The 21,567-nt window shown below is 43.5% G+C and overlaps 1 protein-coding gene across 2 annotated transcripts in view; it reads right to left on the reverse strand.

Moving 5' to 3' along the window:
* Positions 1 to 21,567, reverse strand: part of Frem2 (FRAS1 related extracellular matrix 2) — a 128,568-nt gene that overhangs the window by 22,881 nt on the left and 84,120 nt on the right. For both annotated transcript variants that reach the window (XM_055596878.1, XM_055596879.1), the window contains exons 7-12: positions 9,912 to 10,061; positions 8,428 to 8,637; positions 6,464 to 6,661; positions 5,396 to 5,560; positions 4,323 to 4,505; positions 1,312 to 1,442 (exon numbers count right to left, since the gene is read on the reverse strand). In XM_055596878.1, the coding sequence (XP_055452853.1) occupies positions 1,312 to 1,442; positions 4,323 to 4,505; positions 5,396 to 5,560; positions 6,464 to 6,661; positions 8,428 to 8,637; positions 9,912 to 10,061 (1,037 nt within the window). The remainder of the gene's footprint in view (positions 1 to 1,311; positions 1,443 to 4,322; positions 4,506 to 5,395; positions 5,561 to 6,463; positions 6,662 to 8,427; positions 8,638 to 9,911; positions 10,062 to 21,567) is intronic.

Here is a 21,567-nt window from a genome sequence, read left to right on the forward strand (position 1 = left end):
CCAAAGCTTATTTCTCTATTTTTAAAAGTGTCTCTAACATGGGAAGTAATTTTAGTGACTCTTTACCCGAAAGAATGTTACATGTTACTCCATTAAAAATAGTGAAAGATTAAAAAAAATATATTTGATCAAGGCTTTCCACACAGAGAACTACAACTTTAAAAAGATTAACAGTGGGGCTGGAGAGATGGCTGAGAGGGTAAGGGCAGTTGCTGCTATCCCAGCATCCTTAGTTTGATCCCAGAACTTCTACTGTGGGAGGAGAAAACTGACTCCTGCAGGCTGTCCTCTGATCCGCAGACATGCATCACAGTATGCACTGTCCCGCGTGGATACAAAATAAAGATAACTAAAACTAAAAAATCCTTAAAGGACAACAATGTCACAGAGTTACCATTTTTTGACTTGTAGTTTAAAAAATTATCTCCACCATGAAAGACAAACTATGTGACCATTACCTCTGTCTTGAAGACACTCTGGAGGGTATATGATGTAGAAAACATTTTATGACTATAAAATTGTGTACACAGAGGTCTCAGAGTCAAAGTCCACCCAGACTTAGAGGAACACGTGAGCACGCTGAGGGCCAGGAAAGTTTTGGTGAGCAAAGATGTCTTCTTGAGTGAGTGCTGAATAAATGTCTCATCTTTGTGGCAGGCGAGTCCAAGTACAGGCACAATGACTGGCATGGGAAGGCCAACAGGGCTGATGTGGAGCCCAGGGACTACAGCTCTGAGCTTCCAACAACACAGTTTCCCAAAGACAGAGATAAATTTTCAGGCCCTGATCTAATCAGAAAAAAAAAAAAAATAATTTGTGTGGATGAAAGGGACCATGGAAGCTAGGCGCAGTGGTGCACGCCTGTAATCCCAGCACTTGGGAGGCAGAGGCAGGTGGATCTCTGTGAGTTTGAGTCCAGAACAACTATGGCTACACAGAGAAAACCTGTCTCAAAAAACCAAAGAAAAAAAATAATAAATCAAGGGGGTCATGCACACTCCCTTTGTGTATAGAATTATTACTTTGAAAAAAGATTTATTTATTTTTACATTATGTGTATGAGTATACATGAATGTATACATGTGTGCTATGCCCACAGAGGCCAGAAAAGGGCACAGGATCCCGTGGAATTGGAGTTACAGATGGCTGTGTGCCACCATGGTGGTGCTGGGACTGTACCCGAGGAGCAAGCACCCTTGACTGCTGAGCCATCTCTCCAGCCCCGAGTCTTCTTACGGCATTTGATTTCTTTGTGACATTTGCTCTCAGAAAAGGTTAGCTGTGGGCTTACAAACCCTGCACCTCACTTACCTGTGTCTCTGCTACCATATTTTCATCTGGCTTTAGGTGAACGGTGAAGGCCTCCCTCATCTCTCTGACCCCATCGAAGATCACTTCAACTTCAACTACATGCTGGGTCTCCCCTTCCTTAAACTCGATTTCTGCAAATACAAAGTCTAGTTTAATCTTTTGAAGATGAACCTGAGATCTTTTCGGACTGTGGTTTGTAACAAGGACATTTTACAGTGTGGTCCAGGACATCTGTGTGTGTTTGTGTGTGTGTGTGTGTGTGTGTGTGTGTGTGTGTGTGCTTGTGCATGTGTGGAGGCCAGAGAAGGGAACAAGATGCCCTGTTCTATCACTGGTCACCTTACTCCCTTAAGGGATAGTCCCTCCCTGGACTCAGAGCTAGGCTGGCGTCCAACAGACCCCATTGACCCTGCCACCTCTGCCCCCTGCACTGCCAGGGCTCCAGGCATGAGGAGCCGGGGCAGGTGTTGGGTTTTGGGCTGAAGTCTTGTGACTGGAGAGTAAACGCTCTTCCCTGCTGAGCCATCTCCCCAGTTCTCACTCTAATCTTTTCTACTATTTTATTCTTCTCTGTTCTATCCGAAGGAAAATCCTAATCCTGACTGACTGATGGATCTGTTGACCCACAATTTGGGAACTGCTCAGTGACAGGGCAGTAACTAGTTTCATATCAGGCTGTAAACAGACAAACTTCTTTAGGGCCCAGATTCCCTAAGCTAATGAACCCCAGTGACTATAAGCAGGACCACAGATAGGAGCAGCTGAGTGCTAGAGGGTGTTAGACACACAGAGAGGCTGGATTTGAATCGTTTTAAGTGCATTACGAATTTCTATTTCAAAGGCACTTATTTTCCCTGTTCTTCGATACTGAAATGTGGTTGTAAGCAAATGGCACTGTTTCCTCCCTTACATGTCCCCACACAGGAAGGACTGCTATACCGTCATGAAAATGTAACCCAACCACTTCGCTGAACACCTATCTTTCCCTAAGACTGTTGGGCTTTGTTGAAGTCTGAGAGGCAGACCTTCCTGATGCTGCTGGAGAAGCTGGTTTGTAGGTGTTACGGAGAAACTGCTTCCAAAGAGGAAATGTGAAGACAGAAGAACACCGTCATTCCCACTGGCAGAGACAGAGCTCTTTCCTGACCTGCCCGTGGCCATGAAATTATCAATTCCTTATTGCAGAACACTGAATCTCTGATGTACCTCCTACATACTTTTGTACTACAAAAGTTTATAATACCAATTATAAAGGAAAAAATTTAATTCATCTATTAATCAATGCAATAAAAATTTCCTTCTAATTCTGGATACAACTATCCCCACCACCACTATTAGCCTTATTAAACTCTTAGACTTCAACAGTCGGAATTTTTTTCCCTTTGGCCCCAACAGAAACACAGGAAAATGGCAATAGCTAATTATTTCTTACCTAGTAATTGGCTTATAATTTTTAAAAACATATTTTGTTGTGTATATTTGGTATTGCAAGTGCAACCCTATAAAATAATTTGGTTTGGTCTGTGTGGTATGACTTTTTTTAAAAAAAATTACTTTCCTACCCTAGAAATATTGTGAAAATTTCACAGGAAAACACAGACTCTTGAGTTGCATTGTGCCTTCGTGCACAGTTAACTGTCAGCATGAGGCTCCTGGGGGCTTTTTTCCACAGTGGACTTTCTGGCTGACCCACATTCCAGCCTCCTTTTCGCCAGCTTCACTCACTTCCATCAGTAGATCTGTAAGCGTTCAAGTCTTGACAAACCCCCGAGTTATACAAACCAAATGTCTAAGAAGTTTAAAAGCACTTCACTGTATGCAACTCGATGACTGCTTCCTGACGTGCATTTTCCCGATGAGATTTAAGTTTCTCGGCACATTTGCCTTACTCTGTCATTTCCTTTCACAGAGCAGGAGTTCAGCTTTTATGGTAATGCTTTTCCTATTTGAGCAGGCATGACCCCAATTTAGATTATAAAATAAAAAATTAAAACATGCTACATGGAAAAATCTACCAGATTTTATTATGAGCAATAAGCTGCTATTTAGGGGTTACGTGGCACCTACTTGGATTCAGCACTGTTTAACTTTATTTGGCTTCATTTACTAGTTCACTACATATTAATAATTTTGCTCAGTTCACTACAAGAAAAATTTTATTTCTAAGCTAAACAATTTCTGTTAAAAGGTTACACAGCAGATACTTAGAAAGTTTTTCTTTTATATAAAATCTGTTCATCACAGAAAAGGCTGACTTTAGCCTTTGTAATTTGGTAGCGAAGCGGTTTTACTTTCATGACTTTTGAATTTATATATATGTACTTCAAAGTCCGGGAATAACACTGACTGTTTATGCAAAGGAAATTAAGCTCCTTTGTAGACGCTGTTATGTTTCTGTCACATTGATTTTTCTACTGATTCGATAACTCCCATCCGCCACCTTTTAACATTTTGTTAGTGAGTCACAAAATCAAGGTGAAACTCAAAAAGTTGTGATTGACAAGAACTAATGGCCTCTGAGGGTAAGAGTTAGAAAAGCAGGAACAGTTAGTTCCTGATAAGCAGAATTTATGTTTATGCTTATGCTGTCAGCAAATAACAAGGAGAGAGAAAGAGAGGAGTGTCTGTTTGCATTACCAGCTCATAAAAGTAAATGACGGGATGGTCCCCAAACTTGCACATGGAAGAAACGACAGGTGCTGATGCGGCTGCTATTTTATTACCTTTTCTCTGTTCCCTGCCAGCATGAAGCTAACTTCAGCGCTTGGCTGAAGCTGTTCAAATTCACAGCCAATGTATGCTGTAATGCCTGACCGTGAATGGAAGTAGAACTCATGGACGGTCCACAGGCTCCAAACACACACAGCAATTCTCAGAATTCCCCTAAAAGAAAATTCTAGTGATTTTGCTCTTTATATTTCTGAAGGTAGTTTAAAGAGCTCATTGCTTTTCATGCCTCGAGTTCCCAGCTCCGTGATCCAGCTGGTGGGCAGACCCTGAAGGACCCATACCTTCCGACACGGGGTGATAGTCCTCTCCAGAGGTGGCCGAGCCATCTTTGGTGTGGACTCTCACGATGGAAACCTTTGAAGTGTCTCCTTGGCGGATCACTGGAATTTTCACAACCACTGACTCTCCTGGTTCGCTGGGTTCAGTGACACTAAATTTGGTTTCTCCAAATTTGATAACAGCTTCTAAGAGTGGGGAAAACACAGACAAGTTAAAGTTGCTGGTCAAGGGTGATGGGGGTGGACATTTTTTCTCCATTTCTGTCTCCTCTCACATAGGGGACTTTTATTTTTGTTACATCCTTGGCTTTTCTCTGTTGCCTCAATAGTAGCATGAGTACAGAAGAAGTGTTCAGTAGAGCTCAGATCCTTCCTGGAAAACAGTGGCCCACAGTGAGCTCATGCCCCGTGAGCTGTCTCTTTGTCCCATAGATCTTACCAGAGCAGGCCACTGAGGAGGGGCATGGAGGGGAAACCCCTGGCCCAGGATTGGGTATACATAAAGGGGTATGTAGGGACAGGTATGGAAGGAAGCTTGTGCTTCAATGTGCATAGAGCCTTGCCAGGCAGCTCTGTCAGTGTTGGGCCTGAACTCAGGCTCTTTCAGTTAGGCAAGTGCTGCACCAGTGTTTCTCATGGGTGCAGTGTGTGCACGTTGGGGCCCGGTCATGATGTTCACTGTCTTCTTCCATTTCTCCCCACTTTATTTTCCGAGACAGTCTTTCACTGAACCTGGAGTTTGCCAGTTTGACTAGTGTAGCTAGCTAGCTTGCCTCAGTGACCCACCCTCTGCCTCCAAAGTAGGGGATCGCTGGTAGGCTTCCACACCTACCCAGCTCTTATGTGGCTCCTGGGGGCCTAAACTCTTATCCTAAACTCTTTTCTGGCAAGCGCTTTACCTCCTGAGCATCTCACCAGCCCCTAAATTTGGGGATCTAAGTTTCGAGGATCTGTTTTGTTCCCCACTTATGTCTCCGTCCTTTGCAGATCCTACTAAGAAAGAGGGAACACTTTTCTGAGCCACCTGGGAACTCAGGGGTCCTGGAACCACTGTTAGGAAACCAGTGAGGTCTTACTGTCAGCTTCATCCTGGATCTTTATCAGAGTCTCATTCTGTTCGCCAACTGCCGCCCCAAAGGCAGAGCTGCTCCGTGGTGTGCCGAGGACCAAGCGCAGCTCTTCCACGTCCTCAAACAGATCATCGTCCATCAGTTCAAGGACACATGGCTTCTCTGTCTCACCTGGAGCAAAGCACAGTGACACACGCTAGAAGGTTATGCCAACAACTAGAACAAAGCAGAAGAGGGAGGTGTTGCTCTCCCCCGCTCTGACAGTGCAAAGAATGCCGCTCACACTAAGCCCCTAATAAATATTTGCTGCATATGTGACTACTTGAACACAGCCCCACGTTTTCATAAGGGTTTCTGTAATGTCTCTCTTTACAGTCTAGCATTCATCTCAGAGAGCAAAGGAAAAGAAGGAAATGCCCGTTTTGTGCGTGAGTCCCCAGAACTGTGGTGGGAAACAGTCCACAGATCACTGCTGATTGGCCGTTGTTAATATGACTACACTAGTTTTTCATGTTACTAAATTTTGGCTGGTTGATCAGATCATTGAACAAAACCAATCCAATTCCTGTCTCCAATAACTGGGACCACTATTAGTGCCCCAACTTTCCCCAGCTTCAATGGCGATATGATATACTAGCAGATGGATGTTGAACTATTAAGAAACATTCCTTAGCGTTGACCTTTTAAGTTGTTCTCAATGCTCCACCAACATGAGCAAAACTTTCCACACATCTATGCTTCTTTTCATTAGAATATATTCCATAAAATTAAACCATTAGGTCAAAGTAGCGAAAGACTTGAAGGCACTGATGTACGTTGAAAGTGTGAGACACATTTTGCCTAATAACATTCCAACACTAACTTAGTTTCAAGGGCCTAATGCACTGTCTCCCTATGCTTGATAGCCTGAGTTCAAGCCTCCAGCTCCACGTGGTTAGCAGGGGAGAACTCCCAACCCCTACAACTTGACTTCATGTGTCAACTGTGGCATGTACACACCCCTCCCCCATGCTTGTATACACACAACAAACAGATACACTAAAAGGTTTAAACCGTCTTCACCCTCACACACACCAGGGAGGAATGTGACAATGGAGACATCGGTGTTTGGACGTTCTTCGAAGTCCATCATCACCTGCGCAGACCCCTGCCTTGTATAGCATCTCACGGAAGATCTGTGCTGGACATCACCGCTCCTGTAGACCATTGCAACTACGCGTCCATCGTTCTCATTGCAAGTGTACACTCTTTCTTTGAATTGCATTTTAGGCACTGTGGGAACAATAAATGCATGGGTCAAAATGAGCAGAAACGTCCTGTATTAAGAGAGGCATTTCAGAAGTCACAGTTGGATGTAGAGAAGGCAACAATAAGTGAGGAGAGTGGTACCTCGGTCTCATTTACTTGCCCACATCCTCACCTTGAGAAACCACTGTAAACGTTTTTATTTCCTTGTCATTGTAATTTTCATTGGCCTCTTTTGTGGACTAAGCGTATGTAAGGAAAGCTTAAGATGTAGATAAAACCAGAAACCTTCAGATGTTTGTATCACACGCTTTCAATTTTTCTTGACATGAAGAACCTTAAACATTACACATGTAATTACAAGTTCATTTTATTCAGGGATGGTAGGGGAAAGCAGGTGAGTGCGTGCACGTGTTAGCTTTAGGTGACACCTCGGCTAGGTCAGTCATACACAAGTCTCCTTGACAACAGGTTTCTTTCTTCCAAGCACCACTGGAATCATCATGATAGGAAAGTTCCCAGATTCCGTTGTGAGTGATGATATTTAGAGAGGCCTGCTACAAACAATGTTTGTGTAGCAATTTTCTCCAAGACAAACCTCCTTCCCTTGGGGGGGGGGAGAAGCTCACTAAAATAATGGGTATTAAAAAGGAGATCAAACAACAGAGTGGTCTGAGTGGAGGTGAAACATCCTACATGGAAATTTCTTAAGTTATGGGAGTAAACAACTCAGAGGCTCCAGGAAGTCCCTGAAACCGATTAGGTTCACTAACACCCCTTCGACCCCCCGACACTTTCCAGGTATATTTAGCAGAAGAGACACCGTCAGACTGGCTGAGCTGCCTGGAAAAGGCAGAGATGAGCCTCACTAGCTACTTGAGACACTCTCCAGCCTGTTGAGCTGCCTGCAGGCTGCGCAGGGTGCCTCAGGTTCCCAGCTTTGTGAACTGTCACCCGTGCTGGGGTGGGCTTCGGTGGCACAGCTGTCTTTGAGTCATTTCTGCTCCTGTAAGGAACCCCACTAGAACTTATAGGTTCAAGCAGTTAGGACCCTGGTGGTATCCTTACTTTGGTCTCCTTAGGAGTAGTGTCACACAACAAACATTTGATTGGAGAAATATGAGGCGGGGCGGGGTGACAGAAATGCCTTAGTGTTAAGAAGTGGAAAAAGACCATGGAAACTCAAAAGTTCATGAAATACCACACAGTTCATGATGTACCACTACCCATGCAGTGTAGAGATTTTTGAATCATTCAAGACACCAATGACAGTATCACATTGTTCTTTTAGATATAAGAAGACTAGTGATTTTCTTTAAAGGCCGTGCAATTCTATCAAAATGAGCAGTAGAAAAGACTTGGGGTATCAGTGTAGGGTGAATGGTGTCTCCCATGCCAACATCTTACGTGTTGAACTTATACTCTGCGTACTCTGATAGTGGACAGATAACCACGTTAAAAGGTCATTAGGATGGACTCCAGCCCAGTATGTCAAAGTGAGAACCGGTCATGCAGAGTCTGAAGAGGGAGATGAATGAAGAGGCTCAGGGACAAGATGGCCACTTACAAGTCAGTGAGAGACACCTGTGCCGTCTTTCCCTTGGGCTTCAGAAAGAGCCAACCCTTCTAACCCTCACTTAGGCAGGGGCTTTTGCTGGGCTGCTGTTGTTTAAACCTTCGGGTCTGAGGCCCTTTACACTGTCAGCAAATACACACAGGCATATACAGCTTACCATCCTACCTGCCAAATACACACATCCATTCTTATCACTGTAAAATTTAAAGTCACTCACAGTCTGAGATGGAGTCATTTATGGACACTGTGGCCTTGCTGGGCTCGCCAAGGGCCGCGTTCATAGGCATGCGAAGTACCAGTTCAAACTTCTCAATTCCCTCCAGCACTGGTCTTCCCAGGTCATCCAGAATAACAACACGGACAGTCTGCATGTTGACGCCAGGTGCAAAATCTAAATTTCGACTGATTCCCACGTAATCTGTTCCAGCTAAAACCACAGTGAATGCATTATTTACACGGGGACTAAATTAAAAAAAAAAAAAGAAGCCAATTATATACAGATGAGTTTATAGTTATGTTTTAGAAACAGAACGGTAAAACCCTACAGAGAAGTACATCTAATTGACAAAGTGGAAAAGAGTGGTGTCTACATGGGTAGACACTGGTGTCTACACAGTGAATCTCAGATGGAGTTATGAACCTTATATCCAGTGGCTGGATTTTAATCTCATTCTAGCATTCCGTGTTATCTCTCTTCCATCTTTGTTATAGTCCTTTAATAATCAGTTCTAAAGTAATCAGCATATCCATCAAATGCATGGTAAAAACTACATATAAAATAGATACATTTAAATTTTGCTCATATCAATTAAATATCTGTTTCTGGAGTGACAATTTTACTGAGGCCTATTGTGGCCTGTTTGTTAGAATGCAACAGATTTTAATGCTAAGTTCCTCTGGCCACACACTCAGTGAAAACAAACCTCCAGACAGTGAAAACAACCCTTGATTCCAAAGACATATTTCATGTTTTAACTATGAAAAACAAACAAATAAAAACAAAACAAACAAACAAAAATCCTTGGGACCTATGGATGACTTAAAATGGATCAGCTCCTGCCTGCTCTGTGTGTAATGATGAGCGGCATGCGTGATATGGGTGTGTGCTTGCTCCCGTCACACATTAGTCACGCAGGATGAATGGGTGTATATGAGAGAAGCTGAATTGTTAGCCAGCTGAAAGAAAAGAAGAGAAAAACTTCAGCCCCACATTTGCCCTTAAGTTCATCACCAGTGCTTTAGAGCTGGAATAAGAAGCAAGATTCTGCCAGCTAGGACAATTTTATAACAATGCGTAAAGGGAAACCTGCTGCATCTGAAGTGTTTTCAGGGACATGCTGTTAAAATGAGGATGTAGCCAAGTGAAGATGCCCACCCCAGAAAGATTTAAATGCCATTAGATTCTGTGAGGGTAGGCATAACCGCTCACTCGCCTGTGCACGTCAGAACCATGTTAGGTTTGCTGAGTAGAGAATCAAGCCATGCAAATCTGAGCGTTACAGTTTAGCCCGTGAGTCTTACATTACAGCCTACGCTCTGCTTTATGCTTTATTCTCCTGAAAATGGGAAAGTCTGAATTTACATACTCTGTAGCAACAATTCCAGGAAAACTAATCCATCAAGAACGTTTCACTCAGGTGAAGTGTTTGGTAGCCGGAAGCTACCAAACACCACAGAAGGTTGACGTAGGAGACTGCTCACCATTGGCAGAAGGAGGTTCTGTTTTCCGGGACCTCACGGTGACACTAGAAGGCCTAGAGAGGTCGGTGCCCGTCCTCCACACCTGCACCTCCACGTAGCCGGCACTCTCATCCACGGAGTACTGGAGTTCCCCAAAGTAGAAGACAGGCTCTGTTAACAAGGACGCAGAAACCGCTGCTGTTATTTCCATCACTTACGTCACCTACCCCTAAGATGGCACCCAAGAGTTTGCATCCATGTATCCGCACTGCCATGTTTCCCGTGAGTGAGGGTTAACATCTCATCTTAAGGCACATGACTTGGCTTGTGTCTCATATATGTAAATACCTCTGTTGTTGTGTTTCATGGTGCTGGAGACTGAACCAGGACCTTGCATAGGCCAAAAAAGGTGCTGTACAACTGAGTTACATCAGTAAACTCATATTTAGGTTATATAAATGGCTTCCAAGTGTCCTTTGAAGCTTAACCAGAAAAATATGATGAAATGAAACACACATATAACACTTTGGTTGCTTCTTAAAGTTTGGCCTGAGTGCTCATCTTTATCATTCCTCACTAAGAGCCAACTGTGGGACAGAGAGATAGCCTCTGCCTTATGGTATCTTCTGGTCCATTGGATTTGGATTGAACTCATGATGTTTGAGTCTGCTTTCAACTGGCAGGACTAGACTCTATAAACTAGCCTAGTAGAAAACAACCTCCCTAAGGCTTTAGGGAGACCAGGGCTGGGTTCTGGTTACTTGTTGGGCTTTGGGTGTCCTCTGTACAAACTGAGGTTTCACTAAATAATCTCACACTAAGGCTAACATCCGTCCTCATGAATGTGAGTAGTGCTACTTGGGTTCCATGGTTCCTGCTTTAGGAACTCTGTTTTCCCCTGTGTTGGTGATGAATTTGAATGGATGTAAACATCTCCTATCAGATTCTCTCTATGATTAACCCCTGACTCTTGATAGAGATGCAGAAGTCTGAAGGGCAGTAGATGACTAGGGAAAACTGAGACGAATTATGAGAACGCTTTAAAAATACTTATTTTTGAAATACAGATAGCCTCGAAGGAAACTGCAAACAGTTCCCCCATTGAGAGCATATAAGCAGCCATTAACCAGGGTAAAGTAATCAAGTGAGCGTGTAGGAAACAGTCTACTTAGTTGTCTTTAGTTTTTCGAGTATCAAAAGGAGTTTGCCTACAAACACATGGCTCAGCTTATACCACAGCTTCTTAGCAGCATTAAAGGGTGATGTTAAATTTCATAGAATCAGATTGAACTCCCCAAACACAAAGTGAGTCTTCAAACAATGGCTCAGAAAACCACAGGGTATGGCTGGGTGTGTGTGTGGTGGTGAGTGGGCTGAGTGAGGGCACTTGCCTAATATGTATAAAACCCTGGATCCCATGCCCAGCATATGTAATAAAACAAGGCCACAGGAAAAGCCAAAGGCAACCTCCCTTCTCTGTTATACATGCAAATTCATTAGTTTTATTAAAAAAGCATAATACAAACACTTGTTTCTTTTCTTCCTTCAACTGACAGGCATCTTTAAAAACATCTAGCTCCCCTGGCCTCTTAAGTAATATGAAACCAATCTTGGAAATGTTTGCCTATTTTTGTTCAAAGATGATAAGTCTGCCTACAGCACAGCTATCCTTTCAACTTGGACATGCAGTGTGTACAGATGAAGGTGTTATCTTATAACCCCAGCAAGTAGACCTGGAGGGCAAGCTGACACATTCCTTTCATTTCTCACATCTGAGGAGGAGCAAAGGTGAAGGATGGGAGAGAAGCCAGAAAATGACTGTTCTGAGCAGATGGCTGAACCAGGCACAGCAGCTACTCTTCAGAACGCTTTTTTAATTAACATGGAGGATGGGTCACGTGTCTCCAACAAGCGATCTTTCTAAGTCTCTACATTTCTCCACATTTGCTTAGGTTTCTAAGCAAATGCTGTACGATGCAGTGATGTTATCTCCCATCTTTCTAGTCTCGTAGATAGATACATATTAGTAATAGAGCTGAAAAAAGTCATCTGAGTGCAGTCATACAACATGCTGGTGGTGGCGTGCGTAGGGGTGAGGGATGGGGAGGATGGCACTGTTGTCTGCATGTGCATTCACACGCATCCTGTGAACCGTAGAGCAAGTCTTTCACCTTATAGCTGAACATGCGGTTCAGGGGTGAACACAGAGGGAGAGAAGAGAGAGAGGGTAGCATAGTGACTGCGCTGCAAATAAGGAGGCAGAAAGAGTCAGGATCCTGCCAGTCACGTGGAACAGTCAGTCAAAAGTGGGAGGGGTAATAAAGACAGGGAGAACTTTCAATCCTTCTATTTTAAAACATCAGGAAGTAGGAAGCCAACAAATGAATTCTCTCTAGTTAAAATATGAGGTGATTTCAACACAACAGTTTCTATAACATAAAAACAAACAACAGCAATTAAAAAAAAAACCCCACACTATACCTAACAAGTTTCTTGTTGAACAAATCGAAAGAGAGTAGGTATTGGCATCTTTCAGTGCATATAAATGAAAACTAAAATGCTGGTGGTTATATTTAAATTTCTCATTTTTGTATAAATTCTAAAATTCGAATGGATTTATAAATGTTACTACTGGATCAAAATCTTATGCATATAAATGAGTTACAGATGCTTCGGGAAGCTACAGGCATCAATCAGAACATACTAAGATGGTCTTGGAACTTTTTAAAAATGTCATGTGTATGAGTGCTTTGCCTGCATGTATGTCTTTTTATGTACCGCTTGTCTGCCTGGTGCACAGAAAGGCCAGAAGAGGGCATTGGGTTCCCTAGGACTAGAGTTACCGATGGTTATGAACTGTCATGTGGGTGTTGGGTACTGAACCCAGGTCTCTGGGAAAGCAGCCAGTGTTCTGAACCACTGAGCCATCTCTCCAGCCTTGTGCTTGGGACATTTTAATGGATATTACAGAATCAATTCATTACAGGGATGACTGAATCGGTAAAGCCATCCAGAATGCAAAGACACCTATGCAAAAGCGGAGACAACTGCTTTGTCTGTGCTAACAGTTTTTCTAAGGAAGACTTTTGCTGAGTGTGGTGGTTTCAGTGGGAACGGCCCCCACAGGCGCCTCCATTTCAATGCTTGATCATCAGGGAGTGTCAGTATTTGTGAAGGTTTAAGAGATATGTCCTTACTGGAAGAAGTATGCCACTGTGGGCAAGCTCTGAGATTTCATAAATTCAAGCCAGGCCCAACAGCCCTCTCTCTTCTTGCTGCCTTCAGATCTGGATGTAGAACCCACAGATACTTCTCCAGCCCATGTCTGCCAACCTACTGCCATACTCCCTATCATGATAATAATGTACTTAACCCCTGAAACTAAGCAAGCTCTAATTAAATGGTTTCCATAAGAGTTTCTGTGGTCATGGTGTCTGTCTCAGTTAGGGTTTCATTGCTGTGAAGAGACACCATGACCACAGCAACTTTTATAAAGGAAAACATTAAATTGGGGCTGGCTTACAGTTTCAGAGGTTTAGTCCATTATGTCATGGAGAGAAGCATGGCAATGTGCAGGCAGACATGGTGCTGGAGAGGGAGCTGAGAGTTCTATATCTTGATCCTCAGGTAGCAGGAAGAGAACTGGCTGAGACCTCAAAGCCCTCTCCCACAGCATCCTTCCTCCAGCAAGGCCACGTCTACTCCAACAAGGCCACAACTTGTGATAGTGCCACTTCTTACAGGCCAAACATTCAGCCATGAGTCTACAGGGGCCATGCCTATTCAAACCACCACAGTGTCTCTTTCCAACAATAGAACACTGACAAGACACTGAGCCTCTTTGGGAAGCTTTTGTTCCCCTACCATCTCTGCCAAGTACTTGTTTTGCTTTTTTTTTAAAGCAATACTAACTGAAGACCTTTGTAAATCTGTCATAGACATATATATCCTCATTACAATGTAGAGCAAAGTAGACAAAGCCCACTCAGTTCCCTGATTCAGCCCTGAAGTATACGCTGCATCTTGAGCTGCAGTTATGTCTACAGACCTAACATAGAAAACAGGCAGTAGCCATGCCTATTCATCAGAAGAAGGTGATAAAGTAAAACCGAAAACCGTGCTCCCTGCAGCCCCCATCCAGGTAACATTCCTCAGCACATCATCCCTCACAGACATGTTTAGTCTCTCTGCACGGGACAGATAAGTCATATCTGAATCATGCACAGGCCTCACCACAGGGGAGCTGTGCAAAGGGTGCAGTGAGAATGTGGAAAATTCCTAACGGGAGACAGAATCTCTCTTCATCCTTTGTAACGTTTTAAACACAAGGGCAGGGGTTAAGATGCTCCTGGCAGTAGTCGTACACTTTCAGTTCAAGAAAGACAGGTTGAACCACAACTGCTTTGCTAACGTGGAGGTGAGGAGAAAGGCTTGGCAAGGCTGCAGAGCTCACCTAGCTGCAACACAGACTAAGGTAAATAATTCTATTTATCTATTTATTTGGTGTATGCATTGGTGTCTACCATTTCATTGTTTCCTGAGATGAGAGAAGGAGGTGCCAGCAGTAATTGCTATCTGGAGCCTTGCCTTATGGAACCATGCATGCACAAGGGCCATCCATCAAGCAAGCTCCGTAGATCTAACTAACACATGGGGTAGAAGTCGGTATGCTGTCTTTGGGCAAAGCTTCAATGCTGTCTTTGGGTTTAGTGTTGAAAATAATACAAAGGATTTGTCTCTAACCTAGAAACCCTTTTGGAGGTTTTAACACTTTTCTGGTTAGTTCTCTATTGCTGTAATAAGCACCATAACCAAAATGACTTGGGGAGGAAAGGGTTTATTTGGCTTACAGGTTCCAGTCACAGAGCGCCACCCAGGGAAGTCAGGGAAAGAACATGGAGGAAGGCTCTTCCCTGGTATGCTTCCCTGGCTTGTTCAGGAACCTTTCTCACGTCCAGGGACGAGACCACTCACAGTGCACTGGCCAACCCATGCCATTCAGCAACCAAGAAAGGGCCCCACAGACAAAGCCATGGGTCAGTTGACGAAGGCAGTTCTTCAACTGAGATGCTCTCTTCCCGGATATAGGTTTGTGTAAACTTGAAAACAAACAAACAAACAAACAAACAAACAAACAAACAAACCCTAACCAGCAACCCTTTAGGCTTACTGAGTTCTCTCAACCTACTTCCCACAACATGTCAAGGTCATTTTCTCTCAGGGTGGAAACAGTTTCACTCCCATATCCTTTATTTTCTCTTTGTTGTGATAAAGTATGCACACAGCAACTTTAAGAAAGATGGTTTTAGTTGGGTATGGTGGCAAACGTCTGTAATCCCAGCACTCAGGGAGGAAGAGGAGGCAAATCTCTGTGAGCTCAAGGCCATCCTGGTCTATAAAGTCAGTCTAGGACAGCCAAGGCTACACGGAGAAACCCTGTCTTGAAAAATAAGAAAACAAAATAAAACAAAACAAGCAAACAAAAAAGAAAGATGGGTTTAATTTGGCTTGCAGTTTGAGGGGCTAAATCATGGCAGGAAGGTCAGTGGCAGGAATATGAGGTGGCTAGGCATTATCACTTCCACATTCATTAAGAGACATTAACATGGACAGGGAATAGGGCCAGCCTATTAAACTCAAGGCACACCCCTAGAGACACAATTCCTCCAGTAAGCCTACTGGAGGCTCCATGCCTTTTCAAAACAACGCCAGCCTATGGGGACCAAGTGTTCAAGTACATGTTCCTGTGGAACTGGAGCCCTCAGGCCCTGGCTCCTCTGTGGTTTATCACCTAGATGACCTGGCATCACCTGCTATCTGAATTTTCCCAAGAAACATTTAAAATGGCTCTAGACTAAAGCAGACAGCCCCAAAGCCAGTAACACCACGCTTAACCTCTTGCTGGAAAGCTTCCTGATGACCTCACTGCCCCTAGGGTTGCCCCCAAATGCTTCACTATGGACCACACTGTGCCCTGGTTACTTTCTGCTCAGTGACTCAGCGCCTGGAAAGTCTGGGATGTGCTGCTCCCAGCCTCTGGCTGTTTTGTTTCATCCATCCTTCCCCTAGGAAGGGACCATTTTGCCTTCCCTCTTGTCCCAGCCCGTAGGGCATAACTAAGCTTCCTTTCTTCACATATACTTTCTTGGCCCTCAGCTCCATCAATATCTGGCAAAGAGTGCACAATATGCATCTGCTGAGTGAGTTGGAACAACGTCAGGATCATTTACTGTCCATAGCAACTGAATAATGATGAGTGGCACCCCGCTGGAAGAGCAAGAAGTACCCAGGGGCCAGGCAGTGGCAGTCATCTGTACCCCGAGGGGACACACGATTCTTTTTGTGGACCCTTCTGATCTGGAAGTCTAAATACAATCCTAAATTATTTTGCCTGGGTCCTGCTTTTCTTTCCAGAAATACTTTACATACATAAACATACATCCTAAAAATGACTTTTCATCTAGTCTTTAAAAACAGATTTTAAAATTCTTGCTGAAAAACTGAAGTTCAAATGTATATTTAAAGGTGAGTTTAAAAGCCTTTCTCATTTTAAAGGCACATTCCGCCATTTCTTTCTCTCAGCAACAATTGCTTCCTCAGAAAGAATCAAGATAAATCAGCACATACTTATGATGCCGATAACAATAAAACCTTCCAAAGATTTCAGTTTAGGATAAGGAGTGGCGAGCCTTCATCCAGAAAGATAATGCTACCAGTCTATGGCCAATGCAGTTTTACCCCAAAACTTAGCTGATCTTTCTGAGGGCCAACATACATTTTAAATGAAATTTAGACATCACAATCATTAATATTTTCACTGTATTTACATGAATTAATATTTTGTGAATGGACTGTGTGTGTGTGTGTGTGTGTGTGTGTTTTGTGCACTTGCTGTGGCATATACGTAGAGAACGGAGGACATCTTTTCGGAGACCTCTCCTTCCACTGTTGGATCCAGGATCAAACTCAGACTAGTAGGCTTCTATGACAAGCACTTTCACCTGCTGAGCCATCTTGTCAACCCAACATCTAATTAATAAATTAATTTCTATCTCATAATATTCCTTATCTAAAAACAAAGAAAGGGTTGGAAAATCTGTTGATGGCTCATTATTTGCAAATTCAAATGAATGGGGTAGAATTTAGAATTTACTAAACAGTTTTTTGTTTTTTTTTTTTTTTTTTAAAGATCTGAACTGCAATGCTCGCTTCTGATATTCCACCTCAATCAGCAGTGCCAAAATTCCTGGAAGCCAAACATTTTAAAGGGTCTCAAGTGAATTGTATGTATTACATTTACACATATTACAATTACAATCAGCGTCAGGGCACAGAAACACAGCACTGCACCAGGTGACAGATCCTGTAGTGCAGAGGTTCTGAGAGGGTGGGCTCTTGCTCAATTGTGACCCAGGAGGTTGCCTTGAAGACTGAGCTGGGTTGGACAGCAGGAAAAGGACAGAATATCCCAGAGAAAAGGAGGGAAGGATGTGGCTGTGGCTAAGAATGGGAAAACGTAGAGGGGGAAATTGACTTTGTAACTTTGAAAGGACCCAATCAGAAAGCAGATTGCAAGACGAGAATGCTAAGAGCGCTGTGGACTCATAGAAAGGCCTAGCCCAAGACCTATTCGAAAGCAGGTGTCCATCAGTGGGAAAGGTTACAAGGACGTTTAGCTGGGTAGCATTCCAACAGCAGAGGCCGTTCGCAAAGTCGCTGAGCCAAGGCCCACTGACTCCTCCAGACTGCCCCGTCCTTACTTTCCTTTGCTAGCTTTCCCAAGACTCTTGTCTGATGTGTTTCTTTACAGTTACTGCAGTAAGACTATCTGCCAGTTAACATGTTCTGCTCGCACCCGTGAGTGCCTTGGAGGGCAGATGAAAATGTACAATTATTCTGATTAAGAGAACAGGGGGAACATCACTGAGATTATTGAAGAGATAATGTTACTCAGTTTACAGTCATGAGTGTAATTATTTGGGAAGACTCGCTTTAAAAGGCCTTTCAGACAACATTGAATCTATTTTACAAGACAAAGGTTGTAGAGAGGCAAACATCAAAAGCCCACCACAGGAGAAAGCAGCCAAGTTTTTCAGGTGGTAAAAATAAGCTTCCTTCCAAACCCATGGTTATCCTTCCGTTTCCAGACTGCACCGACATAATGTGTTTAATACAAAGTGGACGGAGGGCTGGAGAGATGGCTCAGAACTCAGTTCTCAGCACCCATGGCCAAGCCTGAGTTTGCAGCCCCCTTGCTGGGTATGATGGCACACAATCCCAGCATCTGGGAGGCAGAAGCAGGTGTATTCCTGAAGGTTTGAGGTCACCTTGGTCCACACAGCAAGTTCCAGGACAGCCAGGGCTACACAGAGAAACTCTGTTTCAAAAAATAAATAAATAATGAAGGAACTAGCTCAGAAGAGATGCTTCGTAGGTTAAGAACACTCTTCAGAGGACTTGGGGGACCATTTCTAGCACCCACACTGGGCAGTTCACAATAGCCTCTAACTCCAGCGTGGCTCAGGGGATCCAACAAATTTTTACCTCTTTAGGCACATGATATATATAGCCAGGCACACACACATACATACATACACACATACATACACATACACACACACACACATACATACACACACATACATACATATACACACACATACATACACACACATACAATACATTAAAAAATAAATATGAACATTCTTTTTGCCAAGCATGATGGCACAGGTCTTAATCCAGCAATGGGGAGGCAAAGGTGGATCCAAGTATATTTAGGGCCAGCATGATTTACATAGCAAGTTCTAAGCTACTAAGGGCTACATAAGATGTCTCCAAAAAAAAAAAAAAAAAGTTGGAATCATAAGCTAGGACTGGCCACTGCCTCCAGCTATCCGTTGTGAAGGAAGGGCTTTAAGCTCATCTTGTATGGGAGACAAACAAGTTCCTGCCACAGTGACAACACAGCACGATGCAACAACTGTGTTTGAATATTCATATCTTTGGGTCACATCAAAATCTGTTTTAAGTTGTCTCCAGTGCCTTTACAAGGTATAACCACCTTCTAAGGTAATTAATTAGTTTTAACCTACTGTTGACAAAATCAAGTTGAGTCTTGGAGAGGTTAAATTACCTGCTACATAATCAGTATATAGAACAAGCAGGATTCAAACACAACGTACAAATATGGTAAAGTGTAAATTATTTTCCACTAAGTAATGATTTCTTTGAAAATGTTTAGATAAACTGAACATTAAATCTACTTAGATGTTCTGAGTTTTAGAATATTCTCGTTAAAGATACATAATGAGAAACGGCAGCTTGAAGGAAAGAGAAAACTTGATCTTCTATGCAAGAGAAAACAAGACCATGTGTATTTGAATTAAGCTGTGGAAATGCAATGCTTGCTTGAAAAAAATAAAGGGGAGGAACAAGGACAGAAAGAGATGGTGCTAAAGCTGCCTTACCTACTTCAGAGGTCACCTTGAATACTTTCACACCTGCCAACTAATGATAAACTTACAAGATTTGAAATCAACAAAGACTCTGACATGAGTCTGATTTATTTGGGAATCCCAGCAGCTGAAGGAAGAGAGATTACAGCTAATATAAAGTGTTAAACACAATCTGTGTGAGGTCTCAGGGATAAGAGCATGTGGCTGACACTAGAAAAATAAACAACGCTGACCACAGACTGGTTCAGAAATGACACTTGAAACATGTCTGCTGGCAGCCAGAGGAAGTCCAGAATAAACAGCCCAAGCCACTCTGTTCTGTTCCAGGCTCAAAAGAATGTGGTCTGCTCTTGTCAGAATCCTAGTAAATGGGGCAGGGTGAGGGGTTGGGAGGACGGGGGATGAAAATTGTCCAAAGCCTCACCTTAAGGGAGTCACTTCTCTGGGTCCCAAATTTATGCTCTATAACACAAGGACTGGACCACCTGATGTCAGATCACCTGACTGGCCTATCACACGCTTTTGTCTTCTCTGGGGATCAGGGTTTCTTGTGTATGTTCTAGTTGAAGTCATCTCTTTTCCTTATTTACATTCACACAACACCTTCATGTTTACTTTCTGTATTCCTTATTAGAAGGCAAATAGGAAAAAAAAATTCTCAAGTGGGAGTTGAAAAACCGGTTTTGTCTTATAATTTGTTGGTAACCTGCAGAATCCATATACCAAGATGATAAACATGTAGAGATTATAGCTTTTATATCTCATGTCCACAGAAAGGGGGAGCCCTCCTTCCCTACCATCTGACCCCGACCCCGGCCTATCAAATTTCATTAGGACTGTCTGCATCCTCTTCCTCTGTGGTCTGGCAAGGCCATCCCACCAGGGGGGAGTGATAAAAAAACAGGTATCACTATCCATGTCAGATACTGCCTTTGCTCCCCTTACTGGGAGACCCACATGGAGACTGAGCTGCCTATGAGCTTCATCTGAGCAGGAAACCTATCTAGGTCCTCTCCATGCATGGTCCTTTGTTGGTGCATCAGTCTCTGTAGGGACCCCAGCCCCAGATTTGTTGGCTTTGTTGGTCTCCTTGTGGAGCTCCTGTCCTCCAGGCCCTTCTATTTCTCCACTACATATGACTCCCAGCGCTCTGCCCAAAGTTTGGCTGTGAGTATTAGCATCTGCTTTGATCCCCTTCTGGGTGGAGTCTTTCAGAGGACATCTATAGTAGGCTCCCATCCTGTTCCCTCTCTTCAACCGCTTCTGGTGTCTATTCTATTTGCCCTTCTGAATGAGAATTAACTAACCTCCCTTGGGTCTGCTTTTTCAAGACAGGGTTTTTCTGTATAAGAGCCCTAGCTGGACTGGACTTGCTTTGTAGACCAGGCTGGCCTCAATGTCATAGAGATACACCTGCCTCTGCCTCCTGAGTACTGGGGTTAAAGTTGTGTGTCACCACACCCAGCTCGGATGTGCTCAGTTTTAAGACAGGCAGGAAGCTGGACACAGTGGCATGCGCCTGTAATCCCAGCACTCAGGGAGGCAGAGGCAGGCGGATCTCTGTGAGTTTGAGGCCAGCCTGATCTACAAAGCAACTCCAGGATAGCCAAAGCTACAAAGAGAAACCCTGTCTTGGAAAAACAAGAACAAAAACAAACAAAAAAGATGGGCAGGAGCCTGGTGTGATGTGTGTTTAGGGGTATAAAGGATGGATGAACAGACTACAGAAAGCGAGTAGAGTAGAGACCTCTAGAAGCCACTTGAAGCTGTCTTGGGTGTTGTATGAGCTGTTCAGATGAAGAAAGATGACATGAGGATTAAACCATAGGCATAGAAACAGAAATAAAGATTTAGGATGGATGGTGAGGGAAAGGAGGGCTGGTACTGCATTCACCATGATTAAGAATGCAGGAGGAAGAAGACTGGAAGGAAGGCTCAGCAGTTAAGAGCACTTGCAGCTCTTACAAAGGAACCAGGTTCCATTCCCAACACCAACATGGCAGGGCTCAACCATCTGTAACACCAGTTCCAGGGATTCTGATGCCCTCTTCTGGCCTCTGCGGGCACCAGGCATACATGGAGGCAAAACACCCACTTGAAATAAATTTATTTAAATTAATTAAAAAAATATATACAGAAGGGAAACCAGGAGAGGGCAAGGATTAGCTGCTATTGCCCACTGAGTCTTTTTCCTGCTTTGCTTTCTTTTGGCATTTAGGCTG

Source organism: Psammomys obesus, unplaced genomic scaffold (genome assembly GCF_907164565.1).
Source record: "Psammomys obesus unplaced genomic scaffold, mPsaObe1.curated_primary_1811, whole genome shotgun sequence".
In the NCBI taxonomy this organism is placed as follows: Eukaryota; Metazoa; Chordata; class Mammalia; order Rodentia; family Muridae; genus Psammomys; species Psammomys obesus.